The sequence below is a fragment of the Vigna unguiculata genome, chromosome 6, assembly GCF_004118075.2.
Source record: "Vigna unguiculata cultivar IT97K-499-35 chromosome 6, ASM411807v1, whole genome shotgun sequence".
In the NCBI taxonomy this organism is placed as follows: domain Eukaryota; kingdom Viridiplantae; phylum Streptophyta; class Magnoliopsida; order Fabales; family Fabaceae; genus Vigna; species Vigna unguiculata.
The window spans coordinates 25,426,288-25,448,854 of record NC_040284.1 but is presented as its reverse complement, the minus strand read 5'-3'; the positions used below and the strand labels follow the sequence as shown (position 1 = coordinate 25,448,854).

General features: G+C 29.5%; 2 protein-coding genes across 2 annotated transcripts; one reads left to right on the top strand and one right to left on the bottom strand.

Annotated features, from left to right (window-relative positions):
• The first annotated feature begins 10,987 nt into the window (after positions 1 to 10,987).
• LOC114188991 lies at positions 10,988 to 13,214 on the top strand. Its single transcript, XM_028077686.1, has 7 exons — positions 10,988 to 11,192; positions 11,291 to 11,377; positions 11,510 to 11,704; positions 11,819 to 11,986; positions 12,109 to 12,162; positions 12,396 to 12,542; positions 12,782 to 13,214. The coding sequence occupies exons 1-7, from the start codon at positions 11,046 to 11,048 to the stop codon at positions 13,145 to 13,147; spliced, it is 1,164 nt and encodes a 387-aa protein (XP_027933487.1). The 5' UTR covers positions 10,988 to 11,045; the 3' UTR covers positions 13,148 to 13,214.
• Positions 13,215 to 19,669: 6,455 nt separating this feature from the next.
• Positions 19,670 to 20,545, bottom strand: LOC114187410 (auxin-responsive protein SAUR32-like). The gene has a single exon (XM_028075664.1). The coding sequence runs from the start codon at positions 20,303 to 20,305 to the stop codon at positions 19,985 to 19,987; it is 321 nt and encodes a 106-aa protein (XP_027931465.1). The 5' UTR covers positions 20,306 to 20,545; the 3' UTR covers positions 19,670 to 19,984.
• Between the last annotated feature and the right edge of the window lie 2,022 nt (positions 20,546 to 22,567).

The window sequence follows — 22,567 nt, the reverse complement described above, 5'->3', positions numbered from 1 at the left end:
GGAAATTAAGAGGAACTAATTACGGCGTTGTTGAGTGGTTAAAGTAATTGAGGTTAAGAGAGATTTATAAGGTTATAGTAAGAGACAGTGAATGGATGGTGAAAGTACTGGTGGCGATTTGGCTGTTTGTGGATTTTGCCTCCGAACTCCCACACCAAAGTCACATGGGTGTACATGTTGGTTCTGAGTTCGAAGCTGCAAGAGTTTCGTGGCAGCGATTAAAAAATGAAGTGTGAGAGAGGTGAAGTGGAAAGTGTGTTGTGCGATTTTAGGGGTGGCCCGACCTACAGGGAATGGGACGAAGCAATGAGTCCATAAATATGCGATGGTAGAAAAATTGTGGGGACATGGGAACATGGGCATGCACACATCATGCAATTGCACCTACCTGTCCTGTCATTACTATGCCACCTTCGCATGATGTTATCTACCCGTGGGCTTTTCTTTGGTCCCCAACCCATGCATCACGTGTATTGTTTGCTAGCCTGTATCATATACAACACCATTTTCTTCTGTTATTTTCCTTTTCTCATACCAGTCAAAATCACTCTTAGATTTTCTGTTTTCCTTTTCTTAATCCAAAACACCTGTTTCACTTTTTCTTCTTCTTCTTTGTAAGCTTTTAATTTGACCCTAGCTATCACTACTAAAGTTGAATTACTATGTGTACGTCTACAAAAGTTGAAATATATATGCATACCAAGGTTGTCGTACTACAAATCTTTTCAAGTCAATCATCGGTAAAATCTTTAATGTACTGTTTTTTTTTTTTTTTAATTAGACCGGTTCTATTCCGATTCAATTAAAATTTCACCACTCAAAAAATTTAAACCACAGATTGACTCTTGATTCAACCGGTTTAACACCTTCTAATCCCCGTATTATGTGACTAGGGTCGGAACTTTCATCCACCACTTAAGAGTTAGAGACATTGTCTTTATTTGGAGAAGAGACACGAAAAATATTTATTTTATGAATATTCTCATATCTCAAAAGAATTTTTCTTTTTCAATTGTTGATTGATTTTGTGGTAAAAATTGGAAAGGAAGGTATAAGAGATATAAGAAATTGTACGTTCAATTCCACTAACTAATACTTGATAATTATAAAATTGAAAGAGGTTTTAAATTCAACTTTATATTTAAAAAATGTCACTTTAGATTATAAAGAAAATTGTCAAAATATTAATAATTTAACAAGAAAAAAAAACTATCCTATATATGAATAACTTCTACCCTCAATCTCATTAAACAAATTTTATCTTTCTAAACCTAACTCAATTCTACAAAACTAATTTGTAAGATAATATTTGGATCTCCTTATATATTATAAAATTATTTTATCTCTAATTGATATGAGACTTTCAACAACATTTCACAATTCCATATATATGACATATCATATTTCTTGCTTTAAATAATTTAGTCAACCTCTCTTACTCTGATTAAGAAACTTACTGAAATTTAGGTTACTTGCCAAGTAACTGGTGTTAAAGAAGTTATGTAAATTTTTTAGTAAGTAGAGTAGTGTAAAACAAACAAATTTTGTGAAGAGTGGAAGAGGAAAGGGACCTGAAAATGGAAGTTTCAACTTAGAAGCGCAGAAACCAAAAAGTGAAGAAGCATTTGAAATGAACCATTAGAAGGATGCACTAGTTGGCATACTAAATGAGTCAGTTGTTGTCAGCAGTATTATGTAATGTAGCAACCTCACGTACCTAGAAAAATGAATTCCACAACCGTTTACTTTATTTGTGGAACTTGCATTGCATCTACTGTGCAGTGGAGAGTTAAGTTTAGTTTGATGCACGTGACTCGGGTCAAAATTGTTCTTGTCGTAACCTAACTCCAGTCTTGGACATTTTACTCACAAGACAGCCAAACTGTTTATACGCACTTTTAGAGCATTGTTGTTCAAGTAAAACTATTTATCTAGATTGTGGTGTCTTCAGCTTTTCGATATTTAACTTTTTTGCACGTGTTTGACAGTAGAAAAAAGAAATAGATTGGTTGAAAGAAGAAGGAGAGAGACAAATATGTTGGATAAAAATAGATGTAATCAACATGAAGTGGATTTTAAAAATATTTAATTTAAGAAAATACAGGGAAAAAAATGATGTTAAAATTTGAAATAAAAATTAACAAATTTAGCATATAGTAATCTAATTAAGTGGTTATTATATTGCCAGGGTAATGTGTTATTTGGTATTCATAGTTTTCAATTTTGACTGACAGAACTAGGACAGGTACATTGAAAGTTTGTGATGACCAGTCAGTCAAACCTGAAAAAAAAAACCTAAAAAAGAAGAAGCAAGGTCAGTTAGGTGGTATAATCTGTTATTTATATTTTTTTAAAATTTAGAAAATATTTATGAAGTTTGCATTTAGTAGGAACAAACAAACATTCTTTACTTTTAAAACAAAAATAAAAATTCGTATTTTTTATTTAAGACCTAAAATGCAAATTCTTTACAAAGTTGATAATTCGATTACTCAATTTAAGTCAAAATTTTCATTCTAATAATTGGGTTAATTAAAAATCAACTAAAATTAATTCAATTTCTAATAAATAAAATGTGTGATATGTATATCCAATAATTTAATTATTTTTTATTTTATTTTATTTTAACTTTGATATTTAATTTATAGTTGAAACTTTTTAGTTTTTCTTACTCATAGTAATCACATAATATATTGTTTAATATATTGTTAAGTACTAAATGTACGTGTATTTAAATATGTAACTAGACTATGCTATATATGAAATAAACTACATTAGAAAAAGTTAGGGCACGGATTAATTTTGAATTGTAACTGCCAAAAATTGAAATTCAATTCATTTTTCTTACATTGATAATTTTAATATTAATTATAATGATAGTTAAAATATAAGTTAATTACATAAAAGTTATGTGAGAAGGTTAGTTAAACTCTAGTTTCTATTATAAGCTTCATATCCAGGAAATCACTTTGAGGAAGTTGCTTTCTGGAGACATTCCTTGGAATAATGATTGGAGATTGAATTAAAACATCTCAAACATGATTAATTGTGTCATCCATTATTATTTAAATCTGTTGGAGTCATTATCATTTAAGACCCTGCAGATGCATATATTCTATACCAGTGGTTAGGAGTTACTTTTAAGCTACTCCATAATCAGCTTCCGATGTTCAAAGCCTCCACAAGTTCAAAAGCGCGTTTTCTGTGAGAGTGAAGAAATTTGGTGAAGGTGTATGTGTATGTATATGTAACAGTTTAACTGAACCCACCAACTAGAATAAAACTTCTTAACCAACAAAAAGAAGTGAGTTTTAAGGTATTGAATGTTCACACATGTTTCGGTTGACATATTTAAGTGAAGCTACCTTCTGTCTTCTTCTTCCTTTCGGGGAAATCTCACATTCTCTGTACTCACTTTCAGCCATACTTTTGCATAATTAATGTATATCCAAACACAGCTTAAACAAATTCTGTATGGGAGTGGACTTAACCTACTACAATTACCCTTTTGTTTCTAGTGGTTTTTAATGTCTTTGTGTCGGGTAATTAATTAATTAATTAAAATCTCAATTAGTGTACACTTAATTTACTTGCATTAAACTTGGTTCGTTTCTCATCATGCAAAATCACATGGTCTTGATATATTAATATTGAGCCATGCCTTGTAAGAAGGCCAAATGTGCATAACACTCTGAATAAATAACAGATGTGGATTCTCATGCTCACTTGTGTCTCTACATAAAATCCTGATGACAAAAATTTATTATTATTAGAACACGTTTAGTTTTTTAAAATTAGAATAGTTACAAAAGTACATAAAATTGAGATTTGAAGAAACCACTCGTTTCGTGGTCTGCAAAAAGCAATTTGTAAGAATAGATTTTATTCTTTAATAATCCGTACTATATAATCACATGTTAACGATTGTACTTTATGCTGTGCAAGTTTGTTCGAAATTGATGTGAAAAATAAATTCATTTACATGTTGGACATTTTCTTTAACTTCACTCAAAACATTAGTACCTCCAATATTCAAATTAATGGTGAGTATAATGTATGGTCACATGCATAGATTAAAATGCAATAATTGCTTTTAACGACCTCCGAAAGGTTGAAAAGCCAAAATCTGTACGTCCACTTTATCTCCGTCTTCATTTGCGACATAAACTCAAACTCTTTTGTTAAGTTTCATCTTGTTTTGAGCGTGGATAATTATATGATTTTATAATCGTAAGTTATGTGCAAAATAATTAAATATATTTAAGTTGGATTGAACTTATCTTTTAAGTAACATAACTCATTTTTTATTCAGTTAGATTGAATAATTTAAAAAAATATTTTTAAAACTCAAATAAAATAAATTATCATAAAAAGAATAAGTAAAGAAAAAGTATATTGCTACCTAGAAAATTAAATCATTTTTATCTCTATATTTTGGAAATAGAATAACTACTAACTATATGAGACAAAATTTTATTTTGGTTTTTAATGTATGCCATTTAACAGAGGATTTGATTCAGTTTTAAATTAGTTTTGGTTCTGAAAAATTACAACACAATTGAATGATCCAAATAAAACTTTTCTACAAACGAAATGGTTAGAGAAGAAAGATAAACATATGTTACAGATATAATTATAAATTTAAAGATTAAATATATTTTCACTGTAAATGAAAATTTGTGTTTAGTTCTTATACTAAATTTTCAAATATTAAATCTTTATATTTTATGAAAGTTAATATAAGACCTAGAGATTATATTTTAATTTATTATACAATCACGATTAAATACTTTATCATTTAACTTAGAGGCTAAATGTATTTTTTTCATAATAGTTTAGGGAAAAAAAAAAACTTAACTCTAAACTTTTATACGATCATTATATTTGCTTTGAAATAAGAATATCTTATATCACCAGCATTCATACCAAATACGAAATAATTCACTTAAAAAATTTCAAAATAATATTTTTTGGTATCTTACAGTACATAATTAGTAACATATGTAAGCTTGCTATAGTTAAATAATGTCTTACACAAATAGTACAAAGTTTAGGTTCCCATAATTAGAGGTAGTTAAATCTAGTTTACACCGAATTACGCATCTTTGTGTTTGGAAAGCTTAATAGTTTGGTCATGATCCAAGTGTAGACGTTCACGACTCATCTTATCTCACTAACTCAGTCCAGTCCACATTAACAAATTTGAATTTGAAATTAGTCCAATGTATCTGAAGACAAATTCAAGTTATATTTTAGGTCACTTCAACTAAGATCAATGTCCCATATTCTTTTAAACATACATGTTGAAATAGTTATGTATTAATAAACAACTTATATATTAATTTAATAAATAATGTGTTATTTAATGTGAAGTTGTATATTACACACATAACTTAACTATCGTTATACAATATCTATTGTTATGATTCAGTGAAATTAAAAGTGACATAAGAAAACAACAAATAAAGTTCTCATTTGATCTTGTTCCACATATTGTCTGATTTGAACTAGGTAGGGTTCAAAATGAAATGAGTGGTCATGTAACAAATTTAAAATTAGGTAGCTAGAGACAGAAAAATTTGTCCCAACATGTTTCATGAACAATCTAAGTCTAAGGTTGGTGTAACTTGCAAAAAAAGTTTTTTTTCTCACTCTCTGGTTCACTCACTTTTCATTGTTTTTTGATTATTCCTTATTTATCTTTATATATCTATTGTTAGTGGGTCTATTTGTTGGTTGGTTGTTCGGTGCTTCGTTGTTTATTTCTTACAAGTTGATGTCTTGGTATATGTGGGAAGTGTTCATAAAAGTAAATGTTGGTAAATGAATTTGAGCGTCTGAAATTTTGGTTGTTTCTAGTTTGTGAGAGCAGAAGTGGGAATGAGAGTTTTGGTAGAAAAGGGTGTGGATAGAGAATTCTAGGCCCATTACTACATAAATACAAAACATAGGACTGCTTCTTCCTGCACCCCATCTTTACTTTAAAACTTCCCTCTTGCTGGATTAATAAACCCTATTAACTAACTAAACTAACAGCATTGATGTGCTTTTCAGAATATTATATTATTGTAAAAACTATCCTCTTTATTCGCACTCGTCTTCAAATGCCATGTTATAGTTATGTTTACCAACACCCCTAATCAAATATTTGAAAAAAAAAAATCTGATAATAACAACATAATTACATATTTATTTAGTGGGCTGGGGAGGCCTCTTCCTCTCTTACACTACTAGAGAATCAATTTTAATGTGGGGTCTTCTCCCTGTACCTCCAACATTTCTTCTGTATCCCAAAAAAGACTCTTATATCCTTATTTATCAGAGTGGGTGAAAGTCGTTAGGACACAGTAAATTTCATTTACTGCGTCACCAACCTCCTACACCCCCAACTATTTTGTGCTCGCGTTGCGTTTCGTTTCTTGTCCAGTGCTTTCTTGCTCTCATTCTCTTCTGTGTGGTCCGTGGTCCCTGAGATTTTCTGTCCTTCATTCATTCGTTCATTGTCGGTGGTGGTCCCTCTGGTGTGTATCACTTTTTTTTTTGTAAGGAATGTTTTTTATTTTGTCGTTGTCTTTAGCATTGTGTTTATTGTGATCGAAGGTTATTTGATTGGTGGTTGTTTGAAAGAAGGTCGTTTTGGGTAACTGCGTTGTCTTTTCCCATCCAGGTTAGCCTTCTTACCAGCTTCTTACTAGCTAAAGTTTTTTTCTGTTTGCTTGTGAAGTGAAACGGAATTTGTTTTCTGTTTCATAAACTATATAACGCGTTTCAAACTTTTATCAAACGGAATACAAAAGCCGTTTCTCCAAAAAAATCAAAATTTATGGGAAACGGATTACAGAATCCGTTTCATAACACTGTGAAACGAATTCCGTAATTCGTTTCATAAAAAAGTTTGCGAATTTTTTTATGAAACAGATTACAGAATCCGTTTCATAAACACGAAACGGATTCCACAATCCGTTTCCAAAAAAAAAAGTTACCAAACGGATTTCACAATCCGTTTTTGAAAAAAAAAATTAAAAAGGAAACGGATTCCAAAATCCGTTTCCTAAAAAAAAATCCTTTTGCTTTATGCATCTGTGATTACTAAATACACCACCTCACAAATACATAATAAGCTTACATGTCTCGTTGCCACTGAAGAGAAAGAACACTACGTAGAAAGAAATTGTTACTTGATTTTTTTTTCTTACTTTTTTTTTACATTTTTTTCTTACTAACTATAATTAATGCATTTTTTTCTTATTTTTTGTTCTACCAAATTCTTAATTTCTTTTAACCTCAATATTTATTGACATTCTTTAAATTAATAGTTATTTAATTTTTCAAAAGATATAAAATATGAAAAGTGCAGAAAAAGGATGCAAATAGTAATCTGATAGGCCAGCGATGAAGAGGTCGTAAAAAATTACCCAAACGGATTCCACAATCTGTTTAGCAAAAAAAAACAAAAAAAGTTACCAAACGGATTTCACAATCCGTTTTTGAAAAAATAAATAAATAAAAAGGAAACGGATTACAAAATTCGTTTCCTAAAAAAAAAAAAATAACCCAAACGGATTCCACAATCCGTTTAACAAAAAAAAACAAAAAGCAGGGAAACGGATTCCATAATCCGTTTCCTAAATAAAAAAAATCTCTAAAACCCTCTCTCAAATACACAGACATCAACACAACCCACCTTCCACATTATTTTTGAAGCAGGTTTAAGACAAAACAATAGCATTCAAAGCTACAACTAAAATCAATTAAAATTAAAATACACACGTACCGTGAAAAATGGAGAACCGGCGGGAAGAGAAGAAACGTGCTTGCCGACGACGCTGGAGAGAACAATGGTGTGTGGAGAAGAGAAAAGGATGGCGTGGGTGCTGTTGTGTGGGAGAAGAGGGAGAACAGGGAGAAGGGGATGAAGAGTGTGTGGAGGGGGTGCAGAGAGTGCTGCGCAGAGAGTGCATAGAGTGCATAAAATAAAGGTCAAAGAGATTCCATGTGCAGGGGGTGCAGAGAGTGCAGAGAATCTGCTTTTGGGGGTGCAGCGGTGAGGCACGAAATTTTGGGGGTGCACTGCGGTAAAAAACATTAACTCAGTTTTTAACCATGGGCAAAGATGGAATTAAAGTAGGTTTTGGAGGTACAGGAGAAATTATTGGAGGTGCAGGGAGAAGCCTCCTTTTAATGTTAGTTAATTAGTACAGAATTTAATCCTCACTTTCAGTTAAGTGTATTGTTCAAGTAGAGAATTTTACTGTTCAACTTTTAATTTATATGCAATGAATTATAAATTGAAGGAAATTGTGAAATGTTTTCTTTCAAATATGGATTAGCTTTTGAATATAGGTTGATTTTGGTGTAAGAGAATGTTAAAATTTAGCTAAAAAGTAATTTATCTGTGAGAGAAAAGGGTAATTTTTGTTATCAATGTGTACATTTATTTCAAATGAGCTTATAGTAGAACCAGAGTAATTAAGAGAGCTCATATCAAAGAATTATGTCACTTGATACTTGTTGGATCGGCGAAAATAATACATCTTAAAAAGTCTTACATCGCTTAACATAGGTAAGGGAGTCGGTATTAGTGACTATATAATGGACTCTAAGTCTATAGTGTTTTTTGTCTCATTCAAAAACATTTTAAGCTTGTATTTGACTTTTCTTATGTCCTTGTAATATAGTGTTGTGAGGTTTAGGTAGGGGTGATCATGGATTGAATTTTTAATGATCCAATCCACATTCATTTTGAATCCAAATAATTAGATTAGATTTTCAATCCAAATCCATTTTTCAAAAAAAGTAGATTGGATTTTTTTAAAATCCAAATCCAAATATTTGGATTAAGTTCAAAATCCAAAATCCATTTTTCATAAAATAAATTTAAATTGAATTTTCTAAAACTTGTGTCTATAGGGTCGATACCATAAAATTTGGAAGATTTTTTGTCGGGGCCAACACGGCCAAATTTCAGCATGGGATGGACTTGGCTGACCAAATTTTGGTCGAGCTTGACTTAGTCGAATTCGGCCAAATTTTGGCTGGGGTCGACTCACCCAAATTCGAACGAATTTCAATCGGGGATGACGTGACCAAATTTGGGTCAGGGCCTGATCAGTCAAATTTCAGTCAGGGTTGACTCCACTAAATTCGTCGGTCGGGACCGACTCGACTGAATATGGCCAATTTTTTATCACGGCTGACTCAGTTGAATACAGTCAAATTTCGTTCGGGACTTACTCAACCGAATATGGCTAAATTTGGGCTAGGACCGACTCGACCAAATTTTGGTCATGACCACCTCGACTGAATTCGGCCAAATTTAGGTCAGGACCGACTCGCCTGAATATAACCAAATTTTGGTCGCGATCGACTCTGCCGAATACGACCAAATTCAGGCCAAGACCAACTCGGTCAAATTTTGGTCGAGGTCATCATGACCGAATTTTGACCAGAGTCGGCTCGACTGAATTCAGCCGAATTTCGGTCGTGGCCGACTCGGTTGAATACAGGCAAATTTTGATAGTGACCAACTCATTTGAATATGGCCAAATTTCATCCTAGGCTGTCTCAGCTGAATACGGCCAAATTTGGGCCATGACCGACTTTGCCAAATCTCAATTGGGGCCAACTCGATTGAATTCGATCGAGTATTGACTGGAGCCAACTAGGCTGAATACAACCAAATTTTGGTCGCAGTTGTCTCGGCCGAATCCGGTCAAATTTTATTTAGGTCGACTCAGCCCAATGCAGTCAAATTTGGGTCGGGATGAACTCAACTGAATACTTCCAAATTTTGTCCAAGACCAGCTAGAATTTCGATCGAGACCGACTTGACTAAATTCGGCCAAATTTTGTACAGGGTCACGCGAACTCAATCAAATACAACTAAATTTGAGCTAGCCCGTCTGAACCTTTAGCCTAACCTAACCAAAAATATAAGTTAAAAATTTGGATTGAATATTTTGGATTATCCTTTTTTAAAATCTAGATTTAGAAAATGGATATCCAATCCGTAAAATATATAAAATGTGGATCAAATTGGTATCAAGATCCAATAAAAAGGATTTTAAATGAATTGGATTTTTAATAAAATGGATATTAAACGGATTGGATCAGAGAAAAAGTGGATTGGATCATGAAAATTGAATTTTTTGCCCACCCTTAGGTTTAGGTTAAGCCTTTACTTTGGAGAGTGTGGGTGTACTTGGGGTCAAAGGGCATGAGAGGATAGTTTATGTATGGTACAAATTTTCACATAGTGTTATTCTCTTATTGTCTTTAGACAACCGTTGCGATTTTTCTCTTGTATTAATTTTTTTCTTTGGTAGGATGATTCTTGAGGGCAAAGATGATAATGAGTAATGTTCTTAATGTGTTTTTCAATTGTTCTTACGTAAGAATTTTTCATCGTGTTAGTGCTTTGAACTTTATGAAAGTCAAGAAAAACATCATACTCAACTAAAGGCATGTCAATGTTTTTCCATGTGACTATTAGAGTTCCAAAGTATACTATGATATAACCTCTATATGTCGTGTGTTGAGAATAATGTTTTGTATTGTTTTCATAAAATGTAGGGATAAAATACTTTTTAATTTAGTTTAAAGACAAAGATCAACTTTTATAATAATTTAGAGACTAAAAATATATTTAACCTTCAATATATTTATTAAAATATTAATAAAATTTATATCATAAATGCTAATAAATGTCATGGAATAACTGTTGAATAATAAATACTAAACATAAATATTAAATGTTATGCATTAATTACTATATAATTAGTAACGCTTAATAACTACTATACAATAAATATATTGTTACTTAAAATACTAAATAAGAAGAAACCGAATGAGCATTATATTTTACATTTACAACTATATAACTATATAATATAACTATATAGTTTTTATATTATCATTCATTTAAAAACATTTGCTATTTTAATATATATATATATATATATATATATATATATATATATATATATATATATATATATATATATATATATGTGTGTGTGTGATTGTGTTGAGTAATAGTTGTGAAAATGATGATCTATGTATTGTTTTTCCTCATATATTTTTTGAGAAGTCATGTTTGTCTTAATGAAGGAACTCAAACTATACTAAAGGAATATTTGGAGTTGGAGAGACAAATTCAGCCTATTAATAAGCCTCCTATAAAGAGTATTCATGTATGTCTCAACTTTTTTATGTTTTATTTCCTTTAGTTGATATCACACTACATGGCTTAATAGTTTTATTTGTATGTGTTTTATTTTGGATTTAATAGACGGAGTTTGGAGATATTATTGATTGTATTGACATTTACAAACAACCATCATTTGATCATCCTTTATTGAAGGACCATAAGTTACAGGTGTATAACCAAAACTTTCAATTACATTGAAATTTGAATTTCATATTGTTTTCAATATTTAGTATTAGTTTTTAACCTTTTTTAATAATGTTTTTCATGTATTGATCTTTGCCTTTTTTTCTTTAATTTTAGAAAAAACCCAACTTTCACAATTTGACTGGAGAATCAAGTCACACAAATTTAGGAACTAGGTTCAAGTTTGGATTGAGTAAAGATGAATGTCCGAAGGGGACTGTTCCTATACTCAGAACAAGAAAAGATGACCATATTCGAGAACAATCAATGTTAAACAATCATATATTGGCTGAAGGCCTTCCTGGTATTCATGTAAGATCTTTTATAAAAAAAATAGTTTAAATTGTTGGTACTTTACTTTTATAAATTGTATTTCATCTAATTTTTTCAATCTGACTATTTATTTACACATATCAACTTTTGTAGCTTGCAGAAATTTACCTTTTACGAAAATATGGTCCTTATTACGGTGTGACAGGAATAAATAGTATTTATAATCCACGGGTTGATTCAAAGCTTCAAATCTCTATGTCTCATGTATGGGTTGAAAAGGGAGTAAGAACATCCGGTAACAAGATCTCAGTAGGATGGCATGTGAGTTGTAATTTTCACACTTAACTTTTCTTGCATATATGTGTGTGTATGTATCATTGACTTAATTGGTATTAATTTAATAAAACAAAAAACATCTAATCAATCTAATGTATTACTATCAGGTGGCTCCACAACTATACGGTGATTATGCATCCCATTTTTATACTTCGTGGACGGTAAGGACATATCAATTTATTTTGTTTATGGTTAAATAGTTAATAGAAATGAAAGTTAGGATGCACTTCCCTCAAAAGTCTTTGGTAGGAGTGGAGGATTTTTCTTTTCTCGATTCCATTTTGTGTATAAGGATATAAATAAGTCATTATTACATCATAAATAATTTTTAATTAGTTAATTTATCATATTAATACTATTATTCAAAATTTGATGTTGTGTTAAAAATTTGCAGTCAGATAACTACCAGAAGACGGGATGTTACAATATTCAATGTGCAGGTTTTATTCAGACTAGCAAAATACATTATCTTGGTGCACGCATAACCAATGTATCTGTCTACGGTGGATCGGTTTATGACTCTTTACTTTCTATTTCTATGGTAATAATTACTTTATATAACTTTTAGTATAATAAAAAGATAGAACTAGATTTAATTCATTTGATATTAATACATATTTTAATTTCTTGAATACACTTTTTAAGTGAATATAATGATAAAAAAAATTAATATTGTATTGTAGACGTAATTAACACTATATATATGTATGTATCTATGTATCTATGTATATAAATATATAGATAGATAGAAGTATGATAAATGTGTGTGTATGCTTTCAGGATCCAACGACCAAAAATTGGTGGGTAATTATAAACAATAAGTTTATTGGATATTTTCCAGCAAAATTGTTCTCCAACCTAAACAAAGCTGACCATGTAGGATGGGGTGGAAGAACATATACTGAGCCTGCAGGTTCTTCGAGTCCTCAAATGGGATCTGGACATTTTCCTGATGATAGTGCGTGTTACTTTAGACAGATGTCATTTCAAGATGAATCCAGACTAGCTAAGGAACCTAATGAACATCAAATGTATCCCTTCGTTGACAAACCCACTTGTTACAATATTAGAAACAAAGGAGATAAAACCCGCCACTTTGGTTACCTTTTCGAGTTTGGAGGACCTGGTGGTAGTTGTGGCGATTAATTTATTTTCAATTAAATTTTATATCGAATAAAGAAAACTATCATATTTATAATATATTACTTTGATATTATTTTCTTTGGTGCAAATAGATCTATTAACGTTGTTATTTTTGTATTTTTAATTTACTTGGAAAACTTTTGGTTATAGTCGGTCAAACATTATACAAATTTGACTATTCAAAACTAATTTTTTAATTCAATTTTAATTTTATGTTTCATGACTTTTTTTTTCATATATATATTTTCAGTTACATTTTAATAATTTCAATAATTTGTAATCATAACAAATTTAAATTTTATTTTTCTTCAATTTTAAAATGTATTTATTTTAATTACATTTGAACTTTATCATTGATTAAATCGCATATACTTTAACTTGTTGAGTTAAAACTTAGTGAACAAAACCTTTCATATATTTAAATAAACTATATACTATTTTCAATGTTTATCGAGCATTATATTATATATATATATATATATATATATATATATATATATATATATATATCAAAATACATATTGTAATTATTAGTTTTATGCTTTGAGTTTCATGGTGTTTTAAATACTACATATAGAGAACTTGTGTTAGGAGAGATATACCTAAGTTTACTAATGTTGATTATATCTTTAGTTGTATAATTAAATAGAAAGAATAAATTTTATCATAGAGCTTGGTTTATATGTATAGTGAGAATTTTCTTTTATATTAAGATTAATCAAGTGTTGAGTTGAGTTATTGTATAAAGTGTTACTATTTTGTTAATGTCATTGGCCAGATGTGAAGTTTAAAAATTCATCGCAATTTTTCTTACTTTTTAAAATTGGTCAAAAGAAAATATCAAATCAAAGTAATGACGTTTACATTTCTGATTATCTCGGGAGCTTTTCTAAAGTAACGTACACCCTCACTAATAACTCTAACCATTATATCTTTTATTTTTTTATTTATTTTAAGAGAATAATAACCATCATAGAGAGAATATTTAGACTTTGTCTCTTAATAAGTCGGTTAAGGACATTGTATAATTGTATTTAATATTTATTTAATATACATCAATAAAAAGTTAAAAAATAATTGAATAATAAAATAATTATATTTTAATGTTGTTAAAAATTAAATTATAATTAAATGTAAAAAAAATTTAAATTAATAGAAAAATTAACAAAAAATAGTATTAAACATTTATAAAGTTTACAAACAAAAAAATAATTAAAATATAAATTTGATATTTTATTGAGTTTCCTTTATTTGACTTCTCAATAATCTTTTGCAACATTCCTCTTAACTTAACACAATCTCCTATATTAAAGAAATAAACAATGTTTTAATACCTGAAATTATTATTTATAAAGACATAAACTAATAATATAAAAAATTTAATCACCTAAACTTTTAAGTGAAATACTAGATTTAAATTTACATCCCCACAAGCATTTTTAGTAGATACTAGAAATTCCAAAGTGTTTATTTTGTGTTTGAGAGATATTGTTTAAAAATTTCACAGGGTATTTTTGTCTTTATAAAATCTTTTATATGAGTTTAATTTATATTATTTTAACTAATGAAGTTAATTATTCTAGTTGTAAAAATGATGAAATAAAAAATCCTTAGTTATACATTAACATGTGTCCAGGGCATTGGTTAGCGTTGTCTTTAGACTTTTAATAAAATTTAATATAGTTAATGTTGTAGTGGTATTAATTATTTTGTGACTGAGGCCAAATGAGTCAAGTCACAATCGAATCGTGACACTTGTACTCTTATACTTTTATAAATTAGTTACGTCATCATGCATGACTTATGCTCTTAATAATAATCAAATTGTTTCTTTATAAATATAAAATATTATAATTTAAATAAATATGTGCATTGTATTTAAAGGTTGTAAAATAGAATATGTAATGATATTGTTCTTACGGAGACAATATATTCTACAAAGTTTTGTATGATCCTCCTGGTCTTCAAATTCTTCACTCCAAGGATATTTCGTCCTCAACTCTCAAATGCAAGAGGGGGATGATGTCTGTAAAAAACACTCTGAAGCTTAAGTCAATATGAAATACTAGATTCTGATGTCAGAATAGTAACATAAGCATATGTTCGTAAAATATACCTTTTATAATAAGATTCATGAACCTTACCTGATTGAGTATTGATCCAATGATTCTAATTACCTGCTAATCGTACTATCATTATTTTTATATCTTGTGGATTCATTACTCCATGATTCCTTCACCATATTATAAAAATGTATATTAAATATAAAATGAAGGTTATCAAAACTATAATTCCTCCTTCTTTTAGTGTGGTATTTTCATTTGGAGTTGGTGCAAGATTCAACATTTTATAACCTGCATGGACAGATATATTTTTGGCTATACATCAATATAAAAATAACAAGTTACCTTTTTAAATACAATATTATATTTATAATAATGAACAGAAAATACTATATTTTAAATAAACATGTATATTATATTTAAAGGGTTGTAAAATAGAATAGGTACATAACGATACACAAACATAAATCTTCTGTTTAGCATCTTTCAAACACCAACAAAATAATACTTTTAGGATTTTAGTCTTGATAACATAACAATCACATCTTCATATTTATATATCATAATAATCACATCTTCATATTTATACATCATAAATAATTTCAATTCTGCTATATAATTCCTCCATTTTCCAGTGTTGTGAGTATGTTATAGTCTGTAGGAATTGATGCAAGATTAGACATCATATAACATGCGTGAAAAGATATATTTTAGGCTTTGCATTCGAAAATAACAAGTTATCTTTTAAATAAAATATTATATTTTATAACAATAAACAAAAAAATATATATCTCTTGAATAAACATGTATGTAATATTTAAAAGTTTGTAAAATAAAATAGATAACGATACGCAAACATCCATTTTCTATTTACATATTTCCAACGCCAACCAAATAATATTTTTACAATATTTTAGTCATGATAATAAGTGTGATTGTTAGGAAGTTTTTGATTTTAGAAGGACCACGCACGACCACTGCACAACCATAGAAAAATATATTATATATATCACAACAGCCTTATATCCCCACATTATATATCATAATAATTACATTTCCATACATATTTGAATATCATGAATAATTATTATGCTAATAATTCATTTGTATATCCGATAGCGGATTCATGGGTACATGAGGCATGACAAATGATATTATTATAAAATCTATATCTAGATGTTGTTGAAGTTGTATTGTAATATTTTTAGAGTAGCTGAACTTTTTCATATTCAGGTTTAATATAATTAATTCTGATTTTATGTACTTCTATTTTTTGGAGACTTATCTATGCTTTCATTCAATAGTGTGTGGTTTGATTTATAATTCATCTATTTAACTGGTTTGGATTGAGTAGAAAGACTTGTCTCAAACTGAGATCCAATCAAACCATCACACTCTTGCTAGAGACATCCACATGATCTAAAGGGTGTGTTGGGTGGGGAAAGTCTTGCACAATAAAGCATGAATTCATTCAATCAAGAGTGGAAGAGTGGAGAAATCGTATTGAGTATGAAGTCCTTAGGTTCTAAGTTGCAGACATGGGTCTAGATCTATCTTTAAAAGTACTTTTAGGACATTGAATAATTTGCATATTAAGTAAACAAGATAGTAGTGGTGTAATAGAAGAAGATAAGATGAAATACAGTTTCTACACCACTCAATCTATATAATATATACTACTATCTATATTTACATGTACTCTCTATCCAAATCCAAAAACCCAAAAACTAACTATCAATATACTAGTTAAATCCTTGTGATACAACACTTATTATAATACTATTACATACTAATGTACTTGCAGGAAAATGATTGTTAAGAAATAATCATCAATAATTTTGTAGAACTTGATTATGTATAATTAATTATGTTAATCTAGTCCAGTCTATGTAGTCCAATAATTATTGGAGATGTCCAAAGTATACCAAACTCAGACTCACCACGATCATCAGTACTAATTGGTCTCAAATGCAATATCTAATCAATCCATATTTATAAGTAAGCAATATCTAACCTAACACCCAAATTCACACATCATGTAACATGCAACAAAGCAAATGCACAGGTCATTCACAATAAAATCATACAATTTACTAATTCAATGTTTCTACGATTCCAAAGCATTGTAATTAACTTTCTTTAAGGTGTCTCAAATTGCTCAAGGAGTATCAAATTTCCCCTTTAAGTTATCAAAACACATAGACTCAATTCAGGAACAACACAAACATGATCAATACATACTATTAGGACCACTGATTAATATAAACTCACAAGGAGGACTTAGAAGTCACATGTGAGCTAGAATTTCTCACATGTGTGTCGAAAAACAGCTGACCCAAAGGAAAAGAGAAGAAAATCAACTTACTCAATTGAAGAAACTGATTAGACAGAAGTGAAAAACTCGTCACATTGATCACTTTAACGGTGGTCTCCGATCTTCAAAGAGATGAACACAAGAGGAGAAACTCTAGAGAGAAGGGAGAGAGTTCTTATAAATGTGTTTTTAGAAAGATAAATTATTTTCTAAGTGATGAGATCCTTTTATGAATGTTTTATTTATATGTAAGCTTTTTATTATTAAAAAAATAGGATCTTATTATTTTAAAACACAGACACTTTTAAAATACAATTTTCTAGATCCTCACAGAAACTATAAGGATGGTATCATTTAGATTAGAGAGATTGCCCACTTATAGGGCATTCCTTAATTGACTCTTCTATAGTATCTTGAAAAACTAAGAAATAATTAATTATCTCATACTCTTGTGCAAAAACTAAATATCGTTCTATTGTGGCATAACATAAAAACAATATGGTGATTTAGGGTTAGTAATTCTAAAGGAAAAATGTGATTTATTATGATAGTCAATTAATATAATTTGGATTCTCTGCTGGATTTTTTGTACTGTTCCTTTATTGTGCCTTTATAATACACTGATTATCACTAATTTTGACGTTTTAAAATATATTAAAAGATATTTAAAGCACCAACACATTGTATTTTTAAAGCTCAGCAGAGAATAGTACCTAAAAAATCAGTAGAGAATCTGAACTCCAATTAACATAACATATTGTAAAAAATGTGATAAAAGAATTAAATGATAGTTGACATCATACATTCCTACCACAACAGCATAGCAAATATTTTTACAAAAAGCATTGGAAAAAACACAATTTCAAGTCTCTTCTTCACAAGTTAAAACATTTGGTATAATATATCCAACTTAAGAAATATTGAGATTATTGAAATGTTGTCATTATGATTATTTAGTATTACTCATTATATTTAGAAAATTTATTCAAAACCTAATTATAAACATGTATAGTGGCTACAATTTAATTAATTATGGACATATTTACTCGCCTTAATAAATGTAAGGGTGAATTATGATATTATTTAAATTGTTGATTGATTAATGAATGAGAAGGAGATTCTCTTCCTCTGATCAATATTTAATTGAACATATATTTATATTTTTTTTATGTAAATAATATAATTGCGCATCATTTAATTTATAATATATGTCAATGATTTGCTATTTTTAATACAATTATTTTTTTTTTGTCCATTAGTTTACTTTTAGCATTGTATTTCTTTTTAAAATTTATAATTTACTTAGAAACATGTTATTCACTTAGAATATATTACTTTTGATATTATCAAATATAATTTTGAATAATTGTAATACAATTTATTCTTTAATATATCATAAGCATTGGTTTTACCTCCAACGATAAAATTTTTATCAAACGTTCTTTTTACTTTTAAATCGCCGATGATATTATATTAAAAATTATGTGTAATAAAAAATAATAATAACTATTTTCTTTTTCTATATAGATTGAAAATTGAATTATTTAATTTTAAAAATACAATCATATTTGTTTCGACTATTAATAACTAAATTAACCAAGTTTAAATAATAGTTCATGAAATGGTTGTATTGTAGTAAAGTAGTAGTATCAAAAGGAGGCAGGATGTAAAACTTTTTTTCCTACCATCGAAGAAATCATAGGGTTCAGCTTCATTCAGTAATGGTCCACGCCCTATCCCTATTTTCTCCTTCATGCACACCCTATTTTAATTTCACTTTATTCTTCGTATTCGTGTTCAAGTTTCAACTGTTCACAGGCACGTGCAAGAGTTTATGGGATAAAGCACTTCCAAAGTAACTATTATTGATGCTTTTGAAGTAATATTTCGGCATTCTTTCAAAGTAAAATAAAATTTAGCAGTTACATTAATTAGGAGGAATATCCGTGTAATTAATAATTACCATACAGAAAATAAGACAAAAAAAGAAGAAACAAACAAACAGAAAAACTCGTACCATTCGCACTGTGATTAGTTCCCTCCAGTAAAAACCCACTTAACGAGAATGTACGGTAAATAATAAATTATTAAGGGACTGAAAAGAAAGAAGAATAGAGTATAGAAGTCGTTAAATTGGGCCCCCACGTGTTCTTTTCAACTCTTTCCACTGTCATTAAATGGCCACAAATCCTTCTAGAAAACTTAAGAAAAAGAAAAAGCATCTGTTTTCCATTGAGATTTGTAGCAAAACTATAACAAGGTAACTACAACAGCAAGATGTAACATTCTGTTGTCGTCCTCGTCTCGTCTCTACCACACTGTCATCACCACTCACCACTCACCACTCAACTAAGGAAAGTAAAACAAAAGCGGAGAATTTACAAGGCGAAATCATGGTACCTGCAAGAAATTAATTACAATTACAAAGCGAGGGTGAAGAAGGTTTTTGTGTTGGTTGGTTGGTCAGAAGCCGAAGCAGCGAACGTGATGATTATGGTGAAGGAGAGACTTTTCGCTGTCGATGATGCCTCGAACGTTCCTGAACTGCTCCACGTGACAAGGGATGGTTATGGTTCCTTTTTGATCGAAGCCGTACTCTTCCTCTGCTTCCTTGAGAAGCTGCATGAAGAGAGGGTGGTTGAAGTACATCACCGGCACCACGAACCGTTGTTGGTCGTCTCCTTGACCCACCTTTATGGCCAAACACCCTTTCGGCACTCCTCCCCGGAACCCTTCTTTCTTCCCCTGAAAACCCTTCACTCTCTTCTCCCCACTGCCACCCATCACTGCAAAAACAACACAGAAAGAGGCTGGTCTGCTTATAATGTTTGTGAGAGTTTCTCGAAAAACCTCAAAAGAAAACAAGGAAAAAGCGCCAAGGGTGTGAGAGTGTGATTGCTGCTTTGTGGAAGCAGGTAAGGGAGGAACATCTGAGAGAGGTTGGGACGTTAGTCATGATTCAGACACACAACACAACAAATGGAAGACAAACGCATTCCCCAACACAAACAAAGACTTTACGAGTATATATATATGACATTGAGAGAGAAGTGTGTGTCACGTGCTTCTCCACTCGCTTCAACTCTGCACCGTCCGATCTTGGTCGTCACTATTGTGATCAGATCTTTTGTGGACCTACACAGAGTAGAAAAGAAGTTAAGAATAGGATGCAACGCTAACCTTTCCAAGTGGCTTTACGTACGTACGATCAAGGACAGTTGTGCTCATCGCGGACCTGCCCCGGACTTCTTAAACTATGCTTAGAATCTTACAAAACAGTGTTTTGGTAGATAATAGAAACTAAAGGTTACACTTTATTTCCACAGGGAATATCAGTTTACGTTTTTTTTTTCCAAAAATTAATCATCAATAAAATTAGTAAAATTTTACCTTTTCAATGTAGAAAAAGAGAATTAATGCGTTTTATATCATCGATGAATTAAGTAATGTATGGTTAGACCTTTTTCTCTCACTCATTGGTTAGACAAAGACTTGTACAATTTGCTGAATATAAAAAGCTGTGTCCAAAATATTATTTATACGGTCATTCGTTCCGTTCCTTTTTGTCACATCTAAATTTAGATGAAACTTTTTAGTTAGGAAAATAAGCACAAATTTGAGTATTATCTTAAAAAAAATTAAGAAACTCGGATAACATTCAAAAAGTAACGATTTACAAAGTTATCGTTTTTAGTATTTGGATTAAAGTTAGCGTCAAAATCTTTTATAAAATTCTTTTTATCAACAATGTTAATGGTTAGCATTTGTTATCGGAAGAGTTGAAAACATAATATGTTATAACTAATTTTTTTTAATTTCTTGGTAGCTAAAATTTTCGTAGGTAAATTTTAGAAGTCAATTTTTATAGACAAATTATAATTTTTTATTTATAATAATGACTATTTTAGTAAATAATAATTTTTTATTTTTAATTGTTCTATAAATTAGTTATTATAATGATTATAACTTTTGGTCACAAAAATTAGTTGTTAATGAAATATTTTTTTGTACTATCTATCCCCTTACACCTTTACTAGTCATCCATTATCATGTTCATTAGCTAAATTTTAGAAATTAAGACAAATTATAACTTTTTATTTATAATAATGACTATTTTAGTAATCGATGATTTTTTATTTTATTAATTAGTATATAAATTAGTTACTACAATGATTAATCACTTTTAATCATTAAAATTAATTATTAATGAAATATTTTATTATAGTGTCACCTTAAACCTCTAATAGACATCTATTATCATGTTTATTAGGGTATTGTTGCCAGAGTAAGTGATCGAAATCGTTTTATTCTGGTTGAGATAAGGCTGAGGGTATTAAGACCGAGGTCTGTTCGTTCTCAGTGCTGAATAAAAAAAATAAAATTCATACCTCTTGCAACAGAATAAAATGTCTCGAGAGGAAAGAAATAAAGAAAAAAGTTGAAAACCAATGAATAAGGAAGAAATAGAACGGATAATTAAATTTTGAGAATAAAATTTCAAAATCAAATTTTGCTGCTAAAAAAGTTGAGAAGAAACATCACCTAAAACAAAATCAATTATCTACAAGGATAATAATATTTCACACTGTAGTAAAAGAAAAACAAATCTATACTGAATGTAAATTAAATTATTGATAATTAAAAGGGAGGTTTATAAGATTTGCAGCGGAATAAAAATAATGTACTTTATATTTAAAATACACCATAACAATAAATTTGAAAGTGTAGATATCCATATTTTTAATATTTTTTAATTAAGTCAAAACCGCTTTCTGTTGTCAACCTTTAATAAGCGTAAATATCTTTTAATAGCCTAATCAAAACCGTTTTCTGAGCATGTTAAAATAAATATAAAGTCTTCTACCAAAAGTATTCGTGTTCGTAAGTATTCATAAATAAAATCTGTTATAGAGAATTGGTATTTATAAATATTTATTATTTGTGTAGTGAGTAATAAATATTTTAATATCTATTTTTAAAAGAAATGGATATAAGTATCAAATTATCTATATTTGCGGTATTCTTTAGTGAAAAGTTAAAATTAAA